The sequence below is a fragment of the Cornus florida genome, unplaced genomic scaffold, assembly GCF_030987335.1.
Source record: "Cornus florida cultivar Cherokee Brave unplaced genomic scaffold, ASM3098733v1 CherokeeBrave_3.0.0_Hap2_Chr11, whole genome shotgun sequence".
In the NCBI taxonomy this organism is placed as follows: Eukaryota; Viridiplantae; Streptophyta; class Magnoliopsida; order Cornales; family Cornaceae; genus Cornus; species Cornus florida.
Genome location: NW_026775581.1, coordinates 116121341 through 116142433, shown reverse-complemented (window position 1 = coordinate 116142433; position 21093 = coordinate 116121341). Strand labels below are relative to the sequence as shown.

General features: G+C 34.4%; 3 protein-coding genes across 3 annotated transcripts; 2 read left to right on the top strand and 1 right to left on the bottom strand.

Moving 5' to 3' along the window:
• Positions 1-358: 358 nt before the first annotated feature.
• Positions 359-2725, top strand: LOC132285669 (probable WRKY transcription factor 40). The gene is made up of 4 exons (XM_059787862.1): positions 359-772; positions 972-1322; positions 1449-1565; positions 1967-2725. Exons 1-4 carry the CDS (start codon positions 518-520, stop codon positions 2306-2308), a joined length of 1065 nt encoding a protein of 354 aa, XP_059643845.1. The 5' UTR covers positions 359-517; the 3' UTR covers positions 2309-2725.
• A 592-nt stretch (positions 2726-3317) lies between these two features.
• LOC132283586 (uncharacterized) lies at positions 3318-11548 on the bottom strand. The gene is made up of 5 exons (XM_059785567.1): positions 10555-11548; positions 4816-4873; positions 4618-4701; positions 4362-4503; positions 3318-3877 (listed from the first exon to the last, which is right to left on the bottom strand). The coding sequence occupies exons 1-5, from the start codon at positions 11060-11062 to the stop codon at positions 3506-3508; spliced, it is 1164 nt and encodes a 387-aa protein (XP_059641550.1). The 5' UTR covers positions 11063-11548; the 3' UTR covers positions 3318-3505.
• Positions 11549-15266: 3718 nt separating this feature from the next.
• Positions 15267-19675, top strand: LOC132282682 (photosynthetic NDH subunit of subcomplex B 1, chloroplastic). The gene is made up of 6 exons (XM_059784433.1): positions 15267-15951; positions 16971-17161; positions 17444-17701; positions 18498-18603; positions 18956-19041; positions 19252-19675. Exons 1-6 carry the CDS (start codon positions 15355-15357, stop codon positions 19415-19417), a joined length of 1404 nt encoding a protein of 467 aa, XP_059640416.1. The 5' UTR covers positions 15267-15354; the 3' UTR covers positions 19418-19675.
• The last annotated feature ends 1418 nt before the right edge of the window (positions 19676-21093 follow it).

The following is a 21093-nucleotide window of genomic DNA, read 5'->3' as shown; positions in this document are numbered from 1 at the left end:
ACAACTATTTTAATTTGCAGCCCTAACAAGAAGTACGACATTTAAAATAATACACATAAATAAAACTTTTTTTATAAAATAATATTCAAAAAAATAAAAAAAAACGTGAAAAATAGCCAACAACACTAAAATAAAGTCGGCCAATAAGTGAATATAAAATAATGAGAAGATTGTATCGGGTCAATACAAGACTTCAATTTCCATATGTTCATACGCACACTTCTTTCTAATATATTCATATTCTTCATATCAAAAGGTGGGCTTGACTTTGACCATTAAAAGAATTTCAACACCGACATTTGTCACACACACTTTACAGTTTCAACGCTTTTGCCACCATTTATCTTCTTTCCAATTCCACCATATATACAACCAAACCCCTCCCCACAACCACTTAATTCTCAATCCTCTCCTCTCCTCTCCTCTCCTCTCCTCTCTCACACACATTTGTATTGCAAGTCTGGTTGCAATTTTGCTGAAAAGGTATTTGGGAAGGTTTGTTTGGATTTCCAATTCCATGGAATATAGTACTACTACTGGTTTGTTGGATACTTCACTGGATCTTAACACCATTCCTCAGCTACTTCTCAAAAAAGCTCAACCATGTGAAAATTCACTTCTTGTCATTCCCAAAAGTCATGTTCTTGACTTGCCAAACTTAGAATTCTCTCTTAGTACTACTACTACTCATGCTTGTCAAAATAAAGAGGTTCAAACCAATTTCATCGATGAGTTGGGAAGGAACATGTCAGTACAAGAAGAGCAACTTAAGGTTAGTCCATATTTGTTCATACATAATTATATATATATATATATATATATATATCCGCTTAGATATGTTTAAGTGAGAATCATTGGTCGCACCTTAAACATATCTAATAGCAAATAAGTCTTGGGCTTATCTTTTAGGCAGTTTCAAAAATAAACCATATATGGAGTTCTGAATGTGTGTGTGTTTTTTTGGTGTTCAGGTAGGTGCTTTAGTGGAGGAATTGAAGAGGGTGAATGAAGAAAACAAGAAGCTGATTGAGATGTCAATAGTAATGTGTGAGAAGTACAATGTTTTGAGAAGGCAATTCAAGGATTATATGAGCAAGAATAATAATAGTCCCAAAACGGAGATTACTGAGTCGAGGAAGAGGAAGAGTACTGAAAGCAGCAACAACAACGACAACGATAATTGCACCACCGGTGGTTTTAATGGGAATTCGGAGACTAGTTCAACCGATGAGGATTCATGTAAGAAACCAAGGGAAGAACACATCAAGACAAAGAGTACTTCAAGGGTCTATGTACGAACTCCAGCATCCGATACAAGCCTTGTAAGTCCACCCAAATGCACATAATTTCATGCTATATATATATATATATATATATATATCCCATAAAGAGTTTGAAATGATATTATGAAATGAACTCATGCTTGATGATCAATTTATCTGTTGCAGGTAGTAAAGGATGGATATCAATGGAGGAAGTATGGCCAGAAAGTCACCAGAGACAACCCTTCTCCTAGAGCTTACTTCAAATGCTCTTTTGCTCCAAGCTGCCCTGTCAAAAAGAAGGTGAGCTAGTTACCAAAACCTTCACACACAATTCCACAACTTCTGGATGTCACATGAAAATTAAATTAGTACGTGTCTTTCACATGGTGTGTGTGTATATATACACACGACTTCCTCTCTCAATATTTTACTTTTGACATTTTACATTTAAAGGTAGAGAAGACGTCACTTGACTCTTTCATGACCTTCTCGATTTCCAAGAATTCGCCTCTTTTTTTTTTTTTTTTTAATCATTTAACCTATTAACTCAACTCATGAGGATATTGCCTTCAATATACCATTGAATAAAAAAGATGGGCTTTTTTGCATGGAATGTCCAAAGTCATTTCTCTCGTAGTCTCATGTTGCACAAGGAAACATTGGGTAGCATTCTAAGTTGTTTGTCCAATTTCCCTCTTCAGGTGCAAAGAAGTGTCGAAGATCAATCTGTTTTGGTTGCAACATATGAAGGAGAGCACAACCATTCACACCCTTCAAGACTTGGCACATCTGCTTCTAACCACTCCACAACACTCGGCTCAGTTCCCGGCTCAGTATTGCTTGGTTCACCTCCACATACCATTACTCTTGATCTAACAAAATCTGAACCCAAAAACTCTAGCCGAAGAATCAATTCACCAGATTTGCAACAGTTCTTGGTGGAAGAAATGGCTTCTTCCTTGACAAAAGATCCGAGTTTCAAAGCAGCACTTTGTGCAGCCATTTCCGGAGGAATTCTCCAAAATAATCAGATGGGAAAATGATAGACAGCCAAGCCAACCCAGGGACTTAGTTCTCTGTATTTGAACTTATATTTTGGAAGATTTGGAGTGTACAAGTTGATGTGAACACCAAATTGGAGCAGAAACAAACTATCGAAACATGTAGTTTGAACTTTCTCCATTTAGGGTACAATTTTGTATACACGAGGCTGCAACTTGGCGTGCTTCATCCAGAGCCAACAAAAGTTCAAGGCGGCATGCTTGGTTGAAATTTTAAGACCAACATGAGTGCCTTGAGGCCTTGGACGACACACTCCAATTTTTCACACTTTGTGTTTCAATTGTTCATACATATGATAAATCATATAGAATCTGTTCGCACAAATTATTTACTCCTATAATACATCTTTTCAACCCGATCAAGGAGGCATATATCTGTGTTTTTCTTCCTTTGGGAACTTAAGGACATTAGCTCTGTATCTTCCTATAAGGAAGCAAATCAGGTTTAGGCTAAGCATTAAACTTGTAAGTTGTGATCCTCTGCGGTACACCACCGGTACTGTACCCATCAGAAGGATCCCATCACTTCCACGTGCAAGTGATGGAAGACTTCCGATACAATAAAGCACCCATGATGTACTGCAGAGGATCTGTACTCTAAACTTGTTACTTATACACACTAAGGTTGACGAAAAACGGTCCACAGAGTTCCAATGGTAAGGAAGGTCAATGGTGGAGGTTTGATAATGAAGGATTGAAATTTTAGAGTGTCAAAGTCTACCACAAGGATAATTTCAATCGACACTTACCCGCTGCTCCGGACGCCTGCTTGGCAGGCGGAACCGGAACGCTCATTATCCTTACTTTTCTCTCTGTTGGGCCCATTCCATTGCTAGACAAACCATCCACGATGGTAAGGAAGGTCAACGATGGAGGCTTGAAATAGGATGATTGAAAATTTAAAGAGTACAAGCATCAAATCTTCGGTTAGCTCACCCCTCTCACTGTACAAAAAGGTCAAAATGACAGAGACTTTCAAGCAACTCAAATCTTTCTGGATGCCAAATTCTATTTTTGATCTACAAAGCAAGAAACAGGATAATACATAAGATCATTTGTACATAAATAACACCTCCCTCTCACCCCATCATCCCTTTCCTTAACCAGCCAACAAAATTTCGTGAACTAGAAATGGCTAATCACACTTTCATGGTGTAAATTACAACCCATTTAACAATATTACTCTGCCGGTAAGCTCAACTCATCAATGGCTGTTGCTAGCCCCAAGTCAGTTGCATTCTCGGGTTGTTTGTCTTCAACCTTATCTTTGAGTCGGTCATCTTTATCCCTTGCATCTGCTGCAGCTACACACTCCGGGAACCTGAAGCAACTGATGAGATGGTCATTTGTTATTCCGGCCACTTGCATGAATGAGTAAACGACTGTAGGCCCCACGCCTCGGAATCCTCTTCTAACAAGGTCTTTGCTTATTGCATCTGCTTTGGATGTCTTAATGGGAACCTGACGAGGATACCGGAATTGACCAACTGTAGGCTTGTGGTTTACAAAGCCCCAAATATACTTGTCGAAAGATCCAAACTCATCTTTTATCTGCGTCATTGGTAAGGAACAGAAAGAGTTAGGGCATGAACAATTCATAATCACCTCTCCAAAAAAAAAAATCATAATTAATTAAACCCTTGCTTGTAATTCCAACTTGTCCACTGTTATGTTCGTTTCTGCCTACATGATCTGAATAATTGCCAAGCTGTAAATTGATCAACTACTCAGTTTCAACTAGACAGGAAAGTAGACTGTAGAATCTCCATTCACTCGTGTGATATATCATATATTGCAGGTTTTAAGCGGATATGTTTCAGTCATATGCATACACCAATCCAATCAGTTAACTTTCAGCATGAAAAATTAGAACCAACATGTGATCCTGGAATTATTTGCATTTAAAGCAGGTTGGAAATCATAACAATACTACTAACATCAATGTTCTATTATAGAGTTATCCTTGCCAAATGAGTTTTATGTTTCACAAATCTTAGTAATTCAATAGATGAATAAGCATGAAATTAGAGCCTACCTTGCAAATTTGACGTGCATTTTCAATGATGGCTCGCAGCTTCAGTTCTGATAGAAGAGAGCTGGCGAAGCTTCCTGGTATCACTATCTTCTTCTCATTTAATTTTGAGACGGCAATTGGATCAAAATCCAGAAAGACTTCCCTGCAGACAAATAACATATTATGGCAGATCAGTACGGTAAAAATCCATTCAAGGCATTGCATTCATATTGCAATTGCCAAAAGATTATGGGGAAGCACTTGCATATGATCATACCTAAACATATGCCTTTTGTTGAGAATGGCAGGCCATGCAAGTTCAGCCAAAGCAGTGGAAAAGATGAGCAATTCGAACAGTTTCCTGCAGGTTATCAAGGACAATCAGAGGCACACAAAAAAGGGACCAAAATCAATATATGTATTGAAATTGGGAATCAATGAAGATATATTTTAACAAGGTTTTGAGATTACATACTTGTCATCATGGACTGGAACTCCCCATTCTTTGTCATGAAATTCAGCATAACATGGATCTTTGACAAATGAAAACCAATTAGAACATTTTTTAGAAAAATAAATCAATTTACAAAATTTTATAAGAGAGATATGCCTGCAGGAAAACTGCAACACTATATACAGTGGGGAAGGATCCTCACAATAAATGAAAAACAGAACCAATTATAAGCATGATAAAATCAGTGTTTACATGAAAAATCTTGGACTGATGTATGAAAATATGTGATAAACGTTTCATGAAATTCCAAAAATCCAATGCTACCAAGCATTGCGTATTAAAGAGCTAGGTGATTTCTTCTGGCAACAAAAGTTAATCCCACACCCAAAGTTAATCATTTATTGCAGAACAGGATAATATAAGTAGAAGAGGAGTGCTCTTGGACAAGTGCAAAGAAACAGTTTTCCAACACTGACACAAAACTGAGGTAAGATCTTTAGATTAAATCTACAAATAAGGTTTATTAAACTTATAGTTGATGCAAATTGGTTTAGGGTTGGTCAGGGATTGTTTGTATGGAGTTCTGGAATAGAAAAAGAAAAAAGGTTTTGAAGGCTGTTCTTGGTTGTTACAATGCTGTGAAGAGTAGTCTGAGAATAATGACTTAGGTCCAATGTGCTTTTGGGGTTACCAGGGTTTAATTTTTACATTGGAAATTACTGCTCTTATCAAAGTAGGGCTTCCAAGATTTGAAAAGAGCGACATATACAAGCCTGTTTACAGGTATGAAAGTGCATAAAACAAAGAAATATGAAGAATAATAAGAATTTAGGAATCACTTCTTGAACCCATTAAGCATCACATCTAGGATTAGAATTACATTATACAATCCCCAAAAGAACCTCAAAGAGTTTAAACTTTCTCTAAACTTATTGATTTTTTTTCTCTAAACTTGGTGATTACTAAATTGAAACCATTACATAGCTATATATAGACCTTTAGGAGTTTCTTATTCTAATAGGACTGGCACTTGGCTATAATTATGTAGAATGCCAGGCAAGCCTCCAACTTTGAAGAGGCAGTATCAAAAAAATCTTTAGTTGACTCTATGAGCTATCCATGACACCTATCCTATTTCCACATAAAGTAAATAATGGAGTCAAAACGTTTTTAATATACACCATACCATCAATCATTTTTTCTACAGTTATCCACTTTCTTCTTTCACGCACACATTCTTCTCTATATTCCTTTACCCACTTTACATGGACTACAATCAAATGCATTGTTAACATATCATTTCAAGTGTTTAGAAGCTAAGATTTGACAAACAAAAACCATATCAACCTACTAAACACCATAAATAAGATCCAATAGTAGATCTTGACCCACAAGGAGAACCCATAGGCCACAATCATAAAACATTCCAGAAATTCTTAGAATTATTAAAATACCCTCCTGACCTGCAGCATCTTAAAATAAACATAAAATAGTACAACAATACAAAACTCTAATATACAAGGTCTCAAGTGAGTCTCGTCTTGAAATTGAACCAACATTTTTCATTCTCCCCTTACTTAAGCCTCAAACTTTTATCTTTCACCCTGTACAACCCCTAAAGTCTAATATCCCCACTGTTCTCTAGCCACAAAATTCCAACTGTAAAGTGTAAACAACCCCAAAAATGACCCATCAGCTACAGCATATGTCTAGCAAATGTTAGGATAAAGAAATACTCTCAACTCAAAAATAAAAAAAAAAAAAACTTCTATAACTGAGTCAACTAACCAGAAGCATAGTAACCTATAAATACATATAAATAATACACTAATAAAACTAAAACTCGACCGTGGACTGAAACTGAACCAAGTTCTAAGATTTCCCTCCTTTAATTTTCTTTTCCTTGAGTTTCTTATAAAGTGAATATAGGAGACCTCCTCAAACAGTTGGTATTACACAATAGGGCACTGAAGGAGGAGAAATACATACAACGGAGGAACACAAAGACGGTAGAATGCATGAATACAACACAAATTGGAAATACTAGCCTACATGCATGTATAGGTCCCACTAAACTCTCAATTTTAATAAGTGACACGTTTTCTCAAAACACACTCATTTTATTTCACCATTTTAATAACCATATGATATGCGAACCATCTCTCTAAGTGAGCCAGGCTCCTTGAACTAGTTATATGAACTCCAATAGAGTTGCGGTGTCATCGTGACAATTTCGCAGCTGCTAAATCTTTTTTCCTTTTCTATCTTTTTGGAAAAAGGCTTATAGAGAATTTCCTTGAACATTAACACTGACCAGATGGCCGTGTTTTGCTTCTTTCAATCCCAGATCACTTAGAATATTGCGCGATAAGAACCATTTTTCAAGAGGCATGAATCTCCTTGTCAAGCATGCTTAATTCCTAGCAAAGGAACACTCTTGAAATAAATCCGACTAAGACAACTTGATTACTCATGAAAAACACACCCGATGTGTCTCCAGGATGCTGAAAGGATCCTAAAATTTGATTGTTGTCATAACATTGGCGGAACAGGATGAATATGTTGGAAGAATGTGGTTTTAGAAAGAGTAAATCATAAGAATTATAAATAAAGTTTTCTCAAAAATATCAAAAAGAGGATCCGAGGGAAGGGGAAAAAAAAATAGAATAGACAGTTTCAGTTGGAAAAGGGAAAGTCTTAAAAGGACAAGAATGGCAACAATTATACGCAGAATCATATAGCTTACTATTAGTGAATTCTTGTCCAGACCACACCATGCGTCTCCAAAGTTTCCTGCTGAGATGCCCCTACAGTGTCAAACCCAGGTCCTCTCATGTCCAAGCAACACAGATTGGCCTGTTTCTGTTGTTTAGCTTCTGTTTTTTTCCAGTTTTTGTCGCTGTAAGCGTGTATTGAACCTTTTTTTTGTTGCAGTGTGTAGTCTTTGTAGATGGTGTTAGCTGCTTGGCTTTCGGCATTAATAATAATTATCTTACTTGGCAAAAAAGAAAGTGAGCAAACAAGAAATATGCTGGATAGATCCTCCATTCCATTCAAAGGCAAGAATCCAATAAAAGAAATAAAATGGAGAAATTATTAGAAAAAGGAATTGTCTCGTATATGACACTTTCATTGATGTGTGACATCCCAATAGATAATATCCTCCTTCCGGTTCACTGTTGTAAATCATAACCCTTTTTTTTATTCATAAAGAACATATAGAAGTTATAAATGAAATAAACACATATTATAAATGTTATCTACAGGCTTTCATAGTCATAACCACTCCTATGTACACATATTGTCTAGTGTCTACTAGAAGAGTGGTCGCCTTCTCCTTAAGTGGCTTCAAAAGTCATCCTTTCGGCTTTTACATGGATGACTTTACCTTCTGCTATTACCAATCTTGCACAGAAATGAACTATAAACATAGATTTGACTGACATTCCAAAGTATTAAATTTTTACAAGAAATCCAACACAAGCAGGAAAAAGAACTGCAATATATATATATATACAAATATGTGAATACATTATACATGCACTTGTGTATGTTAGTGACCATGAATGTATTAATGTATATATATGTAGCGCCATGATCCTAACAAACCCTATCCCTCTCCCCTTTCTTTGTCACAATATTAAAGGCTTCTTGAAGTGTCAAAAGTTGTCCAAACTTTTTACTACACATTTGCTATTAAAAAAATCTTCATGTTCTGACACACTTGATATCTCAAAGATATTACCCAAAAATAAAATTAAAAAAAAAAAAAGAAGAAGAAAGAAAGATATCTCAATTCAGTAAATACATGTTATTAAATGAACAAATGATGAAAATGGCTTGTTGCCAAACAAGATTGTCCATAGGTTACCAATAGGCCAGTGGCCTAGCGGTACCAAACCCCTACTTCCCAAAATGAGGTCAGGGTTTCGAACCTCAGTAGAGGCATGTGTGTGTGAGTACCAACTAAGAAAAAAAAAAAAAAGTGTAGAGTAATGTTCAAGAACCCGAAATCACTACATGTAAGGCATAATCATAAAGCCATGGTACCCATATAAAAGTGTCTATGTCACCAAGTGAAGAAAATACTACCAAATAAAAAAGGTAGTATTCTTTGGTAGATTGCATCATTTAGATAGTCCCACACACGTGGGTTTTATATACGATCCACCAGGGATGGTTGTTTCCAACATTTTGTGATCCTTATCTTATTGCCAGCAATTTTTATGAGGTCTTTTGTGCTTTCTGAGGGACTCATACCCCATCTATGGGGTATCACCTCCACATAATTGATGAAATTATGAGAATTGATCATGTGGGACCATTGTTATGACATGTTCTTGGGAATATGATCTCTCTAGAGGCAATAATTGAGCCATATACCAATCTATTATAGGTTTTGTTCATGGTTATCCCATGTATTTCATCCAAGAAAGAATAAATAATATGCAAATCTTGAACCATCAGACCTAGGTTAACTTGATCAATGCCTTCTAAGGGGTATTTTATTAATTAGGTCAAACGATAGGGCTAACTAATACTGCTTAGTCACTTTGAGGTTTTCATGCCAAGGACAAAGGTACAAGAGTGTGTAAATAAATTAAGAAAATAGTCAATGAAATTAAATTATTGGTGTCATCTCAGCATCATCCTTGCTACATGAATTCTCCTTTTCCATAGTAATCATGCAATTACAAAATTGCTAGAAAGTCAAGTAAGAGGCACTGATTTAGGGTGCATTAAGCTTATTTTAAATCAAATTATTATTTTGTAATCTAATTAGCTTAAGAAGCCTGCATTCCAAGATTCTCTTTTATTTTTAACATAAAGGGTTCTCCATGATAGACTATCCAAAATCCATTCATTTTGAGCATCTTTTCTTTGATTTGACGGACACTATGCATAAGATTCCAAACTGTCTTGCTTCAAAAAAATTGATTATTCTATAGAGATGCATAATGTTCCAAGGAAAAAATGGCAGTATAAGAAGGGATTACAGAAAAATATAGTAATGAATGTACTCATAATAAATTTGACCTTAAGGAAAAATCCTAGAAAGTAGGCTAAGATAGATTTGATCATGCACAAAAAAGAGAAAAGACAAGGGTGTGTGAATACCAACTAAGAAAAAAGAGAAAAGACAACATTACTTCAAGGTACTAAAAGATCATGAGAGAGAGAGAGAGAGATAATCAAGGCCAAGTGTTCAATTCCTCATATTAGGAATGGTCAAATGGTGGAAAGAATCTATGATACTATATGCACATAACCGAGATAGAGCTTTGTCGGGTGTTGCACGCCTAATTTGCATTAAGCATAAAAGCAACCACTATGGTTTTTGCTTCATTTGGAAGATCTATAACTCCGACAGAAGTGCCTCATTGGTACCTACATAACTCCAAGATGCGAATAAAACCAAAAACTCTAGTCTAATGGAAGGTGTTATGAGCATAACATCTGCTCTGATACAAATTACTGATAATCCTTGTCAGTATAGCACAATTGGTGACTGCATTTAGAAGTTAGTAATAGTATATTTTCAACTATTACCATTCCCATTGAAACATAATTTGAAAGGTCACAGTAACTAACCCTAAATTGCTGTCCGTATAAATACAGTACAACCTCTCTTTAGTCATCAATCTTTTCATGGTCATCAAATAACACAATATGCACAAATACGCGCAGATCTTACACAAGCACATAGACTTAAAAACAGAGTATGTATAAAATCATAAAGTCAAAGAAACAAAATCATACCAGTGTTGGGAGTCACCCAAGCACACCTTTTCTTGACCAGTGAAGGGTCAGTTGAAGCAGCCGATATACTGTCAGTATCAACAACAATTTTTTCAGTCCTTGAAGCACAATGCTTTCTCCGGACGGGTGTTCCAGTGCGTCGGCTTATCCTCCCGGTCGAAGCCCGACTATTTGACGAATCGGTTGACGCATCGGACGAACACGACGCATTGAGCGACAAATTCGACTTCAACACCCTGTTGTTCTGGTGTTTCAAAATCGACGGCACAGTGACACAATGCGGCGGTGACGGTGACTGTGACGGAGACAATTTGGGAGACGGTAACAATGATGGAGCTTTCTTTGCCTTGGCTTCATCAATTTCTTGCGGTTTATCTACTTTCCTCTGAGGTTTCGAGACCGGCTTGAGCATATCCAACGATCTCGCCTTGTTTCCTGCTGGTCCAAGGACCGGCCTCGATTCCGAATCTGTACAGTTCACCGATTTGACTCGTGGTGGTCCCGACATTGAGTAGAGCTTGGTATTCACCCCAATTTCAACAAAACTAGGGCTAAAGTGTGTGTAACATTCACTATCTAGGGCAAATGTACTGAATATACAGCGATATTGAAAATGCACATCTAGAAGTGGTAGTGCATTACGTAAACCCTAGAAAATGGTGAGGCTGAAGAATCAAAAGAATGTGTGTGAAGCCTTCAGTGAATCAGAGGCCAAAGTGCTGAAATCCGGCTTCGGAAACCCTAGAAGGAGATAGGGTTGATTCTGCATTGGCGATGGTGAAGCTGAAAAGCTCGAAATGGTGATCTGAAAACGCAACTATTGGAGACTTGGACATTCGATCAAGAAAGCAACGACGGCCAGGAAAGTAGTATAGTATTTTTCTAGAGAGAGATTTTTGGGAGAGAGTGTGTGTGTTTAAGAGAGGGGAAAATAGGGTGTCCAATAAGAGAGAGCCACCTCAGCATTTGAAACCTGCTCCGCTCCGCTTTCTTAAAACGGAAAGGTTTGCGATGACAGCGTACTGTCCGACCCGGTCGGACGGAAGGATTTCAGGTTTCAATCATTCTCCATTTTTTCAATGGTAATATGTAAAAAGCCTACCGAAAATAAATGTAAGAAATTTTTTTTTTTCACAAAGACTCCAGAATATACCGTGAATTTACCTATCTACTCTTTTTATTATAGTATTAAAAATAATTAAAATATTTTTATATGTCAAATGACTATTTTACCCCTATAACTACAACCACACAAGTGTTATAATTAAGATAAGAATATATACACGCCAGCATTCCAAATATATATAAATATAATGGGTCTCTTTGTTGATGTGTTTCAATATTTGTTTTGGGTCTCTATGATCTCTAGTCTCTTTTGGTAATAGGTTTCAATCTTTATCGGGTCTCTTTGATTATTATTATTTTTTTTTTTTTTGGTTGATTTCTATGTTTTTTTTTTTTGGAAGGAATCTCTTTGATTTCCTCTGATATTTTTTTTATAATTTTTTGGGGTAAGCATAAAATAGTTAGAATAAGTCTCTGCAATTCCATTTACCTGATTGGTGGGTGAATGGAAAAAAAAAAAAAAGAAAGATAATTTTGTCCTTTTGAAACAAAGTTTTCTTGGAGCTCTATAACACAATAAGAGTAATAGAGTCTTTTCTACTTTGTTGAAGGGTATTTTGGTCACTTTAACCCAATTTTCTAACAAAAAGTGCTAATTTTTTATCGGTACATAGCAAAAAAATTTCAAATCTTAAATTTATTTACAATTAAGTCAAACTCTAGAAGAAGTCATTGTAGTTACCCAATTAAAAACCATTTAGCTATCTTTGTATTATTATTATTTTCATGAATTATATTTTTAACAAAATAATTCTTAAATTTAGAGACAGATTAGATTTCGTCACATGTATTAGTCAAAAGCTTGACTTTAAAGTTGAGGTTAAGATGTCAGCTATGAAAGGAGTAATAAACTGATACTCCAGTCAATTTAATTAGAAACCACTAATTAATCACACAACTCTTTCTTTTAAACTCTACATTCTTTACTTGTGTGTATTTTAGTACTTAATTATCAAAATGGTGATACAGCTCTTTAATCCTTTATATCTTGTACCATAATTATATTTTGGTGTTACAAAAGATTTTGTAAAATATATGGAAGGTAATTATAATAGTATAAGAAGGGTAAATTATAACATCTCGTATGATTTGTCATAATTATATGGACTTTTTTGTGATTTGGTAAATTACTTTGACCTTCCCTCAAAATGAAACTTATCTACACGGACCTCCCTTCCTAGTGACGGATGATTAAATACACTGACAATTTTGTCTAATTTATTGAAATGCCTTAAAGTTATTATGATAAATGACTGACGGTAGTACATATAATAGATGAGATTGACAAAGGGTAATATAGAAATTTTAATTTATTTAGAATATGACATCAGTAAAGGTGGTTTATGTAGGTTATTAATATATATTGTTTACGTACCACTAACTTAAAATGAAATATTAACAACATTAGTTGTAAAATGACAAAATAATTATTAAAGTCAAAAAATAGATCCATATATAAATACACACACACATGAAATAAAGTATCACATTTTATTACAAGTCAATTCATGAATTTAAGCAAATGTAGTGTTGTCCGACTGCCTGCCGGCCCTAGGCATAGGCGACTTTGGTGGTCGCTTAGGTCCTCCAATTTAATAGGGTCTCACAAATTTAAATTTTTTTATATAAGTTATATTATAATTATGTCCTAATATTATTTAAAAATTAATCAATATAGAAATTTAATTCTGGGCATCAAAAATTTTTTATACTAAAATAACTTTTCTATTTTCTCTCTTCTCCTCTCATCCACATTTTAAATTAAACTCTAACTGATACGTAAATATTGAGCCCCAAAGATTTATATCATTAAATGACTCTTTTTTTACAACTTCATCAAAAGATTTATACCTACAGTGAATATTAAATATGTATTTAACTGTTGTTTGGGAAAGCAGTGAAATTTTTCAATGTTCTTTTTTCTAGCTTTTATCTTCTTTTTATTTATTTATTTATTTATTCCTCACATACTTTCTCTGCTATCTCAACAAGTCGTCTCTTTCCTCTCTCATTACAAGTTTATGTTCTCTTTCTTTTCTACTCGACACTCATTACTCTCAATTTGAATCCATTTTTATTGTATTGAAAATTTTGTATGAGCATTGGATTGGGGGTTTTCTAAATCAGTTTCAATTATTCATTTTTTTTATTATTATTTTTTTTAACTTTTGTTATTTTAAATTCGTGTGTGTATATCTATATATATATATATATATATATAGATATATTTTAACCAAACTTAAATATAAGAATCGAATCAATAATTTTGCATTTCACAAAGTAAGAAGGATGATTTTTAATAAATATTATTTAATATTAATATATTATTAAAATGCCACTTTTTATTTTTCGCCTAATGTCCCAAATATTTCGATTCACCTCAGTGCTTATCGTCTCATTTTAAATTTTAATGAAAATTTGTACTCTTATAAAATTCTTGTGTGGGTGAAACCATAATATAAAGGCCTTGCATATGAAAGTTCGCCTAGAGCCTCTTAAAATTTTGAGAGTCTCAGGGGCATCATTGTTAAACAGTACTCCATATATCACTTTGGATACCAGGCTTTTGATAAAATTCCAATATACTTTGCTTGCTTCAACTAATTAAATAATTTTAACCCTCCATCTCTCTTTATATATAGCAATTTAGGGAGGGAGATATTCTATCAATTGGTTAGAGCTAAACACATCTAATTCAGCAATTTAATCTGTTCCGTTGTGATTATGCCCCATTCTACTCCTATTGGGATGGGTTTGGAATCATCCTAATCGAGTTAGTAAAAAGAGTTTAAAACCCACAAAGTTCCGAATCCGTCATAATTAATAATTATTATATAAATAAATATTATCTTTTTTTTCGGTAAATAAATAAATATTATCTTTTCATCTATAATTTTTATTTTCCATTTATTTCTTACAAGAATTTAACTTTCAACAACATTTTTTTTATTTATTATGATAGTTTATTTTAACTTTTGGTAAATTAAACTCTCAGATACTTTTGATGGCTTCATGTAACTCAATAATGCTATGTTGTTAACTCTCTCTCTCTCTCTCTCTCTCTCTCTATATATATATATATATGAAGCTTTTGATAAATTTTTCATATACTTTGATTAAATTTTTCATATATTTTTATATATATAGAGAGAGATATGGAGCGTTAGTAACTTGTCATTATTCAGATATGGAGTGTTAGTAACTTGTCATTATTCATTTACATGATTTAATCAAAGTATATGAAAAATTTATCAAAAGCTTCATATATATATATATATATAGAGAGAGAGAGAGAGAGAGATGAGGCTTTTGATAATACTCCAATATACTTTGCTTGCTTCATATAACTGAATAATGCTAAGTTGATAACAGTTACTGTGGCTCGCTCAATGAGATGGAAGTTTTTATTTATTTATTTATTTATTTTTGTATATATTTGGAAGAGGTTTTCTTTGCGAAAGTTAATATTTTTGTTCCTTCCAAAATTACCCTAAAAATAACCCTCCCTGAAACTACTTGATAATTGAGTGCGGGACCCGCTTATCCAACCATCTTCCACACATTCAAAACCCAACGTCTGTCCTCCAACTTCACAACCATATGACATTTCGAAAAAACTTCACCAACAACATGGGACTAGATTGATAGATATACATACACCATATTCTTGAAAAAATGTCTACGACTTCTCTCCTACCCAAATCCATCTCACTTTTTCTCACAAACCCACCTTCAATCCCTTTAACCCACTTCACCAATGTCTCTTTCTTGAACTACCACCCATCAAATCAGCAGCATCCTCTTTGCGGCAAATTATCAAACAGTACTCGAGCAAATGCAAAAAAGAAAAACCCCTGGCTTGACCCTTTTGACGACGGTGATGACCCCGAAATGGAGTATGGTTCAATGTATGCTGATGGTAAGCAAGAAGAAGATCCGAGGCCGCCAGATAATCCAAATAACCCATATGGGTTCTTGAAATTCCCAATGGGATTCAATGTAGAGGTTGCTTCATTGGGATTGAAGATCAGAGGTGATGTTAGACGGTGTTGTTGTGTGGTTTCCGGCGGTGTCTATGAGAACTTGCTGTTTTTTCCAGCAATTCAGTTGATTAAAGATAGGTACCCTGGTGTTCAAGTGGATGTGTTGGCATCACCAAGAGGGAAGCAGACTTATGAGTTGAATAAAAATGTGAGGTGGGCTGATGCTTATGATCCAGATGAAGACTTTCCCGAGCCGATGGAGTATACTGACATGGTTGGAATTCTTAAGGTTGGTGGGTATTTCATTTTTCATTTTGTTCTGTCAAACAATATGTGAAGAACATGAATTTGGTTCTTATATATTAATTAATCAGATGTGGAGAAACACTTGATGTTTTATGTGTCATGGAAACATTTGGTATATCTCATATAACACTTATTGTATTATAATTTGAATTACTTGGTGTATAATGATTTTTTAGAAATAAATAAAGTTTCGTGCATAATTCAAGAAGGAACTAAAGGTCATTCATTGTGGGTGCTGGGAGGAAAAGACCAGAGACAAACCTAACCTTTGAACATTATTTCTTTGTAAAGTGACTGCTTTGAAACTTGAACCTGCATTCTCATGCTTGTAAGCTCAACCTCAAGTTTTACCATTGCATTAAATAATGACCCATAATTCATGTAATAGTTATTAATAATATATGTCATGATTGATTTTCACATTTGCTTTTATATTTTAGTTGACAAATCAAATTATCTTGCTTCACCTCTAGAGGCCGTTGGCGCATAAGGGGCATGTTTTGTCACCTGTGCATATAACATCTTAGGTGCAAAACACAATAGAGGTAAAAGAGCGATAAATTTAATTTATTTCAGCTGAAATTTTGCTCTCTATTTTCCATGTGCACATTTCTTCTCTAAAATTACAAATTTTAAGTAGGAAGGCACCTTCTAAAAATAATTGAGAAGATGACTATGGTCATTTTAATTTAACTTGATACAGAAAAGTAACACTTCACACCTAGTCATTTGTGATTTTTGAGACGAGGCATTTTCATGGGCAGTGGCATTGCTTTTATTACTTATTTTTCCCTGCTAGTTAAAAAAGTTATGAGTCATTTGACAAGTTCCTCTTCTTAATTAATTTACTTACAAAAACAACAATTTAAAGATGAACATAGAGTTCAAATGGATTGAAAATCACGATGAGCAATTGTTAACTACTTATATATATATTTTTCTAAAAAGGGCCTGGATATTTGGGACGGTATGTAATGCATGTTGCCTTGTGCTCACTTGCAGAGTAGGTACTATGATATGATCTTATCAACCAAACTAGCAGGGCTAGGCCATGCAGCATTCTTGTTTATGTCTACAGCCCGAGACAGAGTTAGCTACATATACCCAAATGTAAATGCTGCAGGAGCCGGATTACTTCTATCAGAAACATTTACACCAGATAGTATGAATCTCTCTGAAGGTGGATATAACATGTGAGTTGAAGAAACAACAGATCGGAATTATTTAATCCCACATTTGTTCAAATCTAGACAACCTTCTGGTGCAAAGATAAAAAATACTCATTATTATACATGCCCTTTTCCATGCAAATAATTTTTTATGTAGGTGATCATTCTTCAAGAAGCAGTTTGCATTCTATTAAGATACTGTATAAGCTTTAACATAAATAGATAGATGGAAGTTTGGTGTTATTTTTCTGTTTGTTTGACAGTTTCACCCAACGTGATTCTTCATGGGTTTTTGATATTATTTAGGTACCATCAAATGATTGATTGGTTAGGGAGACCAGCTCGCAATGTGCCGAGGCAACCTTTGCCGCCGTTGAAAGTTTCAATCTCAAGGAAGGTGAAGGAGGTTGTAGAGGCAAAATATAAGAAAGCTGGTGCAGAGAAAGGGAAATATATTGTCATTCATGGGATACAATCAGATTCGAAAGCTTCTATGCAGTCCAGGGGGGATAGTGATAGTTTGCTACCCATCCAACTGTGGGCTGAAATAGCTAAGGCAATAAGGTATGAAATAATATCAAACTATCAAAGTTTCTTCTTACAGAACATTTAATAAATGCATGAGTAATTTTTGGAATGCTTATGTTATTTAGCCTCTTGATTGACTGGTTAATAGATTAGGCTTTATATGATTAGTTTACGAAGTACAGTTTATATTGGCTTTAACTGGAAACAGAGGAAAAATGATCTTGTTAATACATAAATAATAATTAATAAATAACTAGGAAAATAATCTATTTCATATGTTCTTTTGATTTGATTACCCATTAGTTCACTTGTGTGTCCGCTTAAAACTTGATCTATGCCTCAAGTATCCTGCAGTAATGCAACTGACCAATGAAGACTTGCATAAGCTTGTAAAATGTTCTTTTGTCAATTATCTGAACTATGTATTCCCTAATGACGTCCATATCCTGTCAGCTCCACTGAGTAATGGGATCGAGCCTGTGGCTCGGATTCATCACAACCATGAAGCACATAGTTGTCCAACTTACTTCTTGGCTGGGAAGAAAAAATCAAATAAAAGATCTAAAAGCTTTTAAAATCTTTGAGAAGTGTTTCTTTCATCTTGCTTGTCTGTGAAAAATTGCATACAATTGCTGCCAATCTAAATGAATAATGCTGATTAAGAAATCAACGTAGTTATGGAAACCAGTAAAAATCAATGTTTTATGACACAAACCATGCAGGTCAAATGATCAGGTTGATCTTTGACATGGCCCCTCCTGAAAGGTGACTGATAGGAACTAATTAGATGGATATTGAGATGTAACCCGGTTCTAACTTTATCATACACCAGGGGAGTGCGACCACTCTTTGTCATTCCACACGAGAAAGAAAGGGAAAATGTAGAGGATGTTGTTGGAGATGATGCCAATATTGTGTTCATTACTACCCCAGGACAGGTACGGCTTTCTCCATTCAAATTATTTATATCTATATGCTAATGCTAAAGAAAAACTTAATATGGTCAAATGTTAAGAATACCTTATCTAACAGAGGATTTACATTAATGATCTGAATTGTAATGTCATGAGTTTTGATGTACATGTGCATGGTGTATCTATATGGTGTAACCCGATATTTACATCTTTATAAAAATGCACTGAATCACTGTATTTACATATTTGTTGGCATCCTATTCCATAATATGTGTTCTTCTCTACAAGAATGGTCCCATATATATCGATCTTACAACATGAATTGTCAAATCCAAAAGGCGGCATTTACACTCATTATATTGTTTATCTGCTTCAGCTTGCTGCTCTTATCAATGACTCAATCGGGGTAATAGCTACAAACACTGCAGCTATTCAGCTTGCACATGCACGCGAAAAGCCCAGGTAAGTTTCATCTGTCACCATGTCAAAGAAAGCTAAAAACACTCCAATCAAAACACAGTTTAGTAATATATTTGCGTGCTTAATTAGCTCCTAGCCAAAACCACCTATCAATCTGCGAGTAACAGAAACTTCAACAGCATGCAATGTACCGTCTAGTAAATATAAGAGGTATAAGGTCTGATTTCTGTTTCATGTGCTACTTTCGTGCAGCATCGCATTGTTTTCTTCTGAAGAGAAGGGGAAACTGTTTGTTCCCAATTCAGAAGAGAAGAAATGCACCATCATTTCATCCAAGACAGGAAAGTTAGTTGATATTGATGTTGAAGCTGCTAAAAGTGCAATCCAGATTTTTAACATGCCCTTAGTTCCCGCTTAGAAGACAATTTGTTTTTCTTTCAGGTTGCATCTGGTTCTTCAATTGTATGCAGTAAGTTGTTCTATTGACAGTACAAATCTCTCATTTGCTATATATCCACTAAAAGTGGAAAGATTTGGAGAGAAATGATAACGTCTTAAGTGAAACTTTCATAATACAGAAAATAACTTTAAAATAGTTTGTCATAGAGGGGAGGAAAAAAAAGAGGATAAGGGTATGATTGTAAATTAGTTAAAATAATTCTTTTCTTTTCCTTTCTATCTTACTTTTTTCCAAGCAAGAATGTTGTCATTTCCTTTCTTTTTCTTCATAATTATCCAACCATGAATAGATGTTATTCCTATCTTTTCTTTCTTTTTCTCTCATCACTAACGTTAGATGGAAATAGTAAGAAAATAAAGGAAAGGGAAAATGAAAAGAAAAGTAAATAAATGAAAAGAAATTTGATTTTCTAGTATGTATTTGGTTAAGATGAAAATTTATCCAAGAAAATTGTAGGAAAATATCATGTTATAGTTTAGATACCTAAATTGTCCTTATTTTATAAAAATGGTAAAATAATAATAAATTAATTATTGTCCTTATTTTATAAAAATGGTAAAATAATAATAAATTAATTAGCAGTATGTATATAAAAAAATGATGGAGTTTTCAATTAATTTAGATCTTGTATAGTACTATTTATTTCATTCATTTATGATGGAAAGTAACTAAAAATGCAAGTCAAGTTAATTAAAACCCTATCAATTAAAAAGTTATTGTTTGACTGCAATTCTTTGAAATTTAGTAAAAAAAAAAACGAGAAAGTTGTTGTGTAAAATAAAACAATGAAGTTGTTAGGTAAAATAAGAACACAAACTAAAAAGATGTTGCTTTCATGTGAAAATAAAATTTCCCCAGGAAATGTTTTGAGGAAAATAAAAGGTTACGAGAATTTTAATTTTTCAGAATTTTTTCTTTTCTATCTAATCAAACTCCTGAAAAGTTTCAAAATTTTCTATTTCATTTTTTTTTCTAGGTGATTCTATCTAACCAAACTAATTACATTCTTTTCTTTTCACTCATGTTTACCCAAACAAAGCCTAAAAAGATAATACTAATTATTTCTCTAATTAGCATATAATAAACTCTGGGCCTCAATTGGTCTTATCAGCTAAACTACGAGGAGTGTCCCACTTTGTACCCATGCATATCATTTGGGTCATCAGTTTAGATTGGGCTTCTTGGCATGATAATAAATCAGCACAGGCTCATAGCTAAGTCCATCGGCTTTACAACTTTGTAATGTCACAATTATTGGGTCTACACAAGATAGATATATATATTCATGCCACGAATGTTAGGGCTTAGTGGGGAGGGGGCGGTGCGAAGGCTCTAACTCGGTCCTTCGGCTCTACAACTGCGTAATGTCACAATTATTGGTATACGCAGGATATTCTTTTTCTTTCCATTTTTTCGGACAAGAATGTTAGGGCTTAGCAGAGAGGAGGGTGCAAAGGCTCAAAGTCTTGTTCTCATGGACAACAAAACCCGACCAGGATCCCAAGGGAGGGGGACCGAACTTTAAGCCAAAACTATATTGATTAGTAGATGTATGCAAAAATCTATTTGTCCATATCTAAGTCAAATATGACATAGATATGTACAAAAATAATTTTAAAAAGACTATTTTTTTT

Coding starts and splice junctions, on each gene's coding strand:
- LOC132283586 (XM_059785567.1), bottom strand. CDS start 11,062: ATGTCGGGACCACCACGAGTCAAATCGGTGAACTGTACAGATTCGGAA. Junction 4,504..4,617: donor AACAAAAGGCATATGTTTAG/GTATGATCATAT, acceptor ATTTGTCTGCAG/GGAAGTCTTTCTGGATTTTG. Junction 3,878..4,361: donor ATGCACGTCAAATTTGCAAG/GTAGGCTCTAAT, acceptor CCAATGACGCAG/ATAAAAGATGAGTTTGGATC.
- LOC132282682 (XM_059784433.1), top strand. CDS start 15,355: ATGTCTACGACTTCTCTCCTACCCAAATCCATCTCACTTTTTCTCACA. Junction 17,162..17,443: donor TCTGAAGGTGGATATAACAT/GTGAGTTGAAGA, acceptor GATATTATTTAG/GTACCATCAAATGATTGATT. Junction 19,042..19,251: donor CATGCACGCGAAAAGCCCAG/GTAAGTTTCATC, acceptor ACTTTCGTGCAG/CATCGCATTGTTTTCTTCTG.
- LOC132285669 (XM_059787862.1), top strand. CDS start 518: ATGGAATATAGTACTACTACTGGTTTGTTGGATACTTCACTGGATCTT. Junction 773..971: donor TACAAGAAGAGCAACTTAAG/GTTAGTCCATAT, acceptor TTTGGTGTTCAG/GTAGGTGCTTTAGTGGAGGA. Junction 1,323..1,448: donor CAGCATCCGATACAAGCCTT/GTAAGTCCACCC, acceptor TATCTGTTGCAG/GTAGTAAAGGATGGATATCA.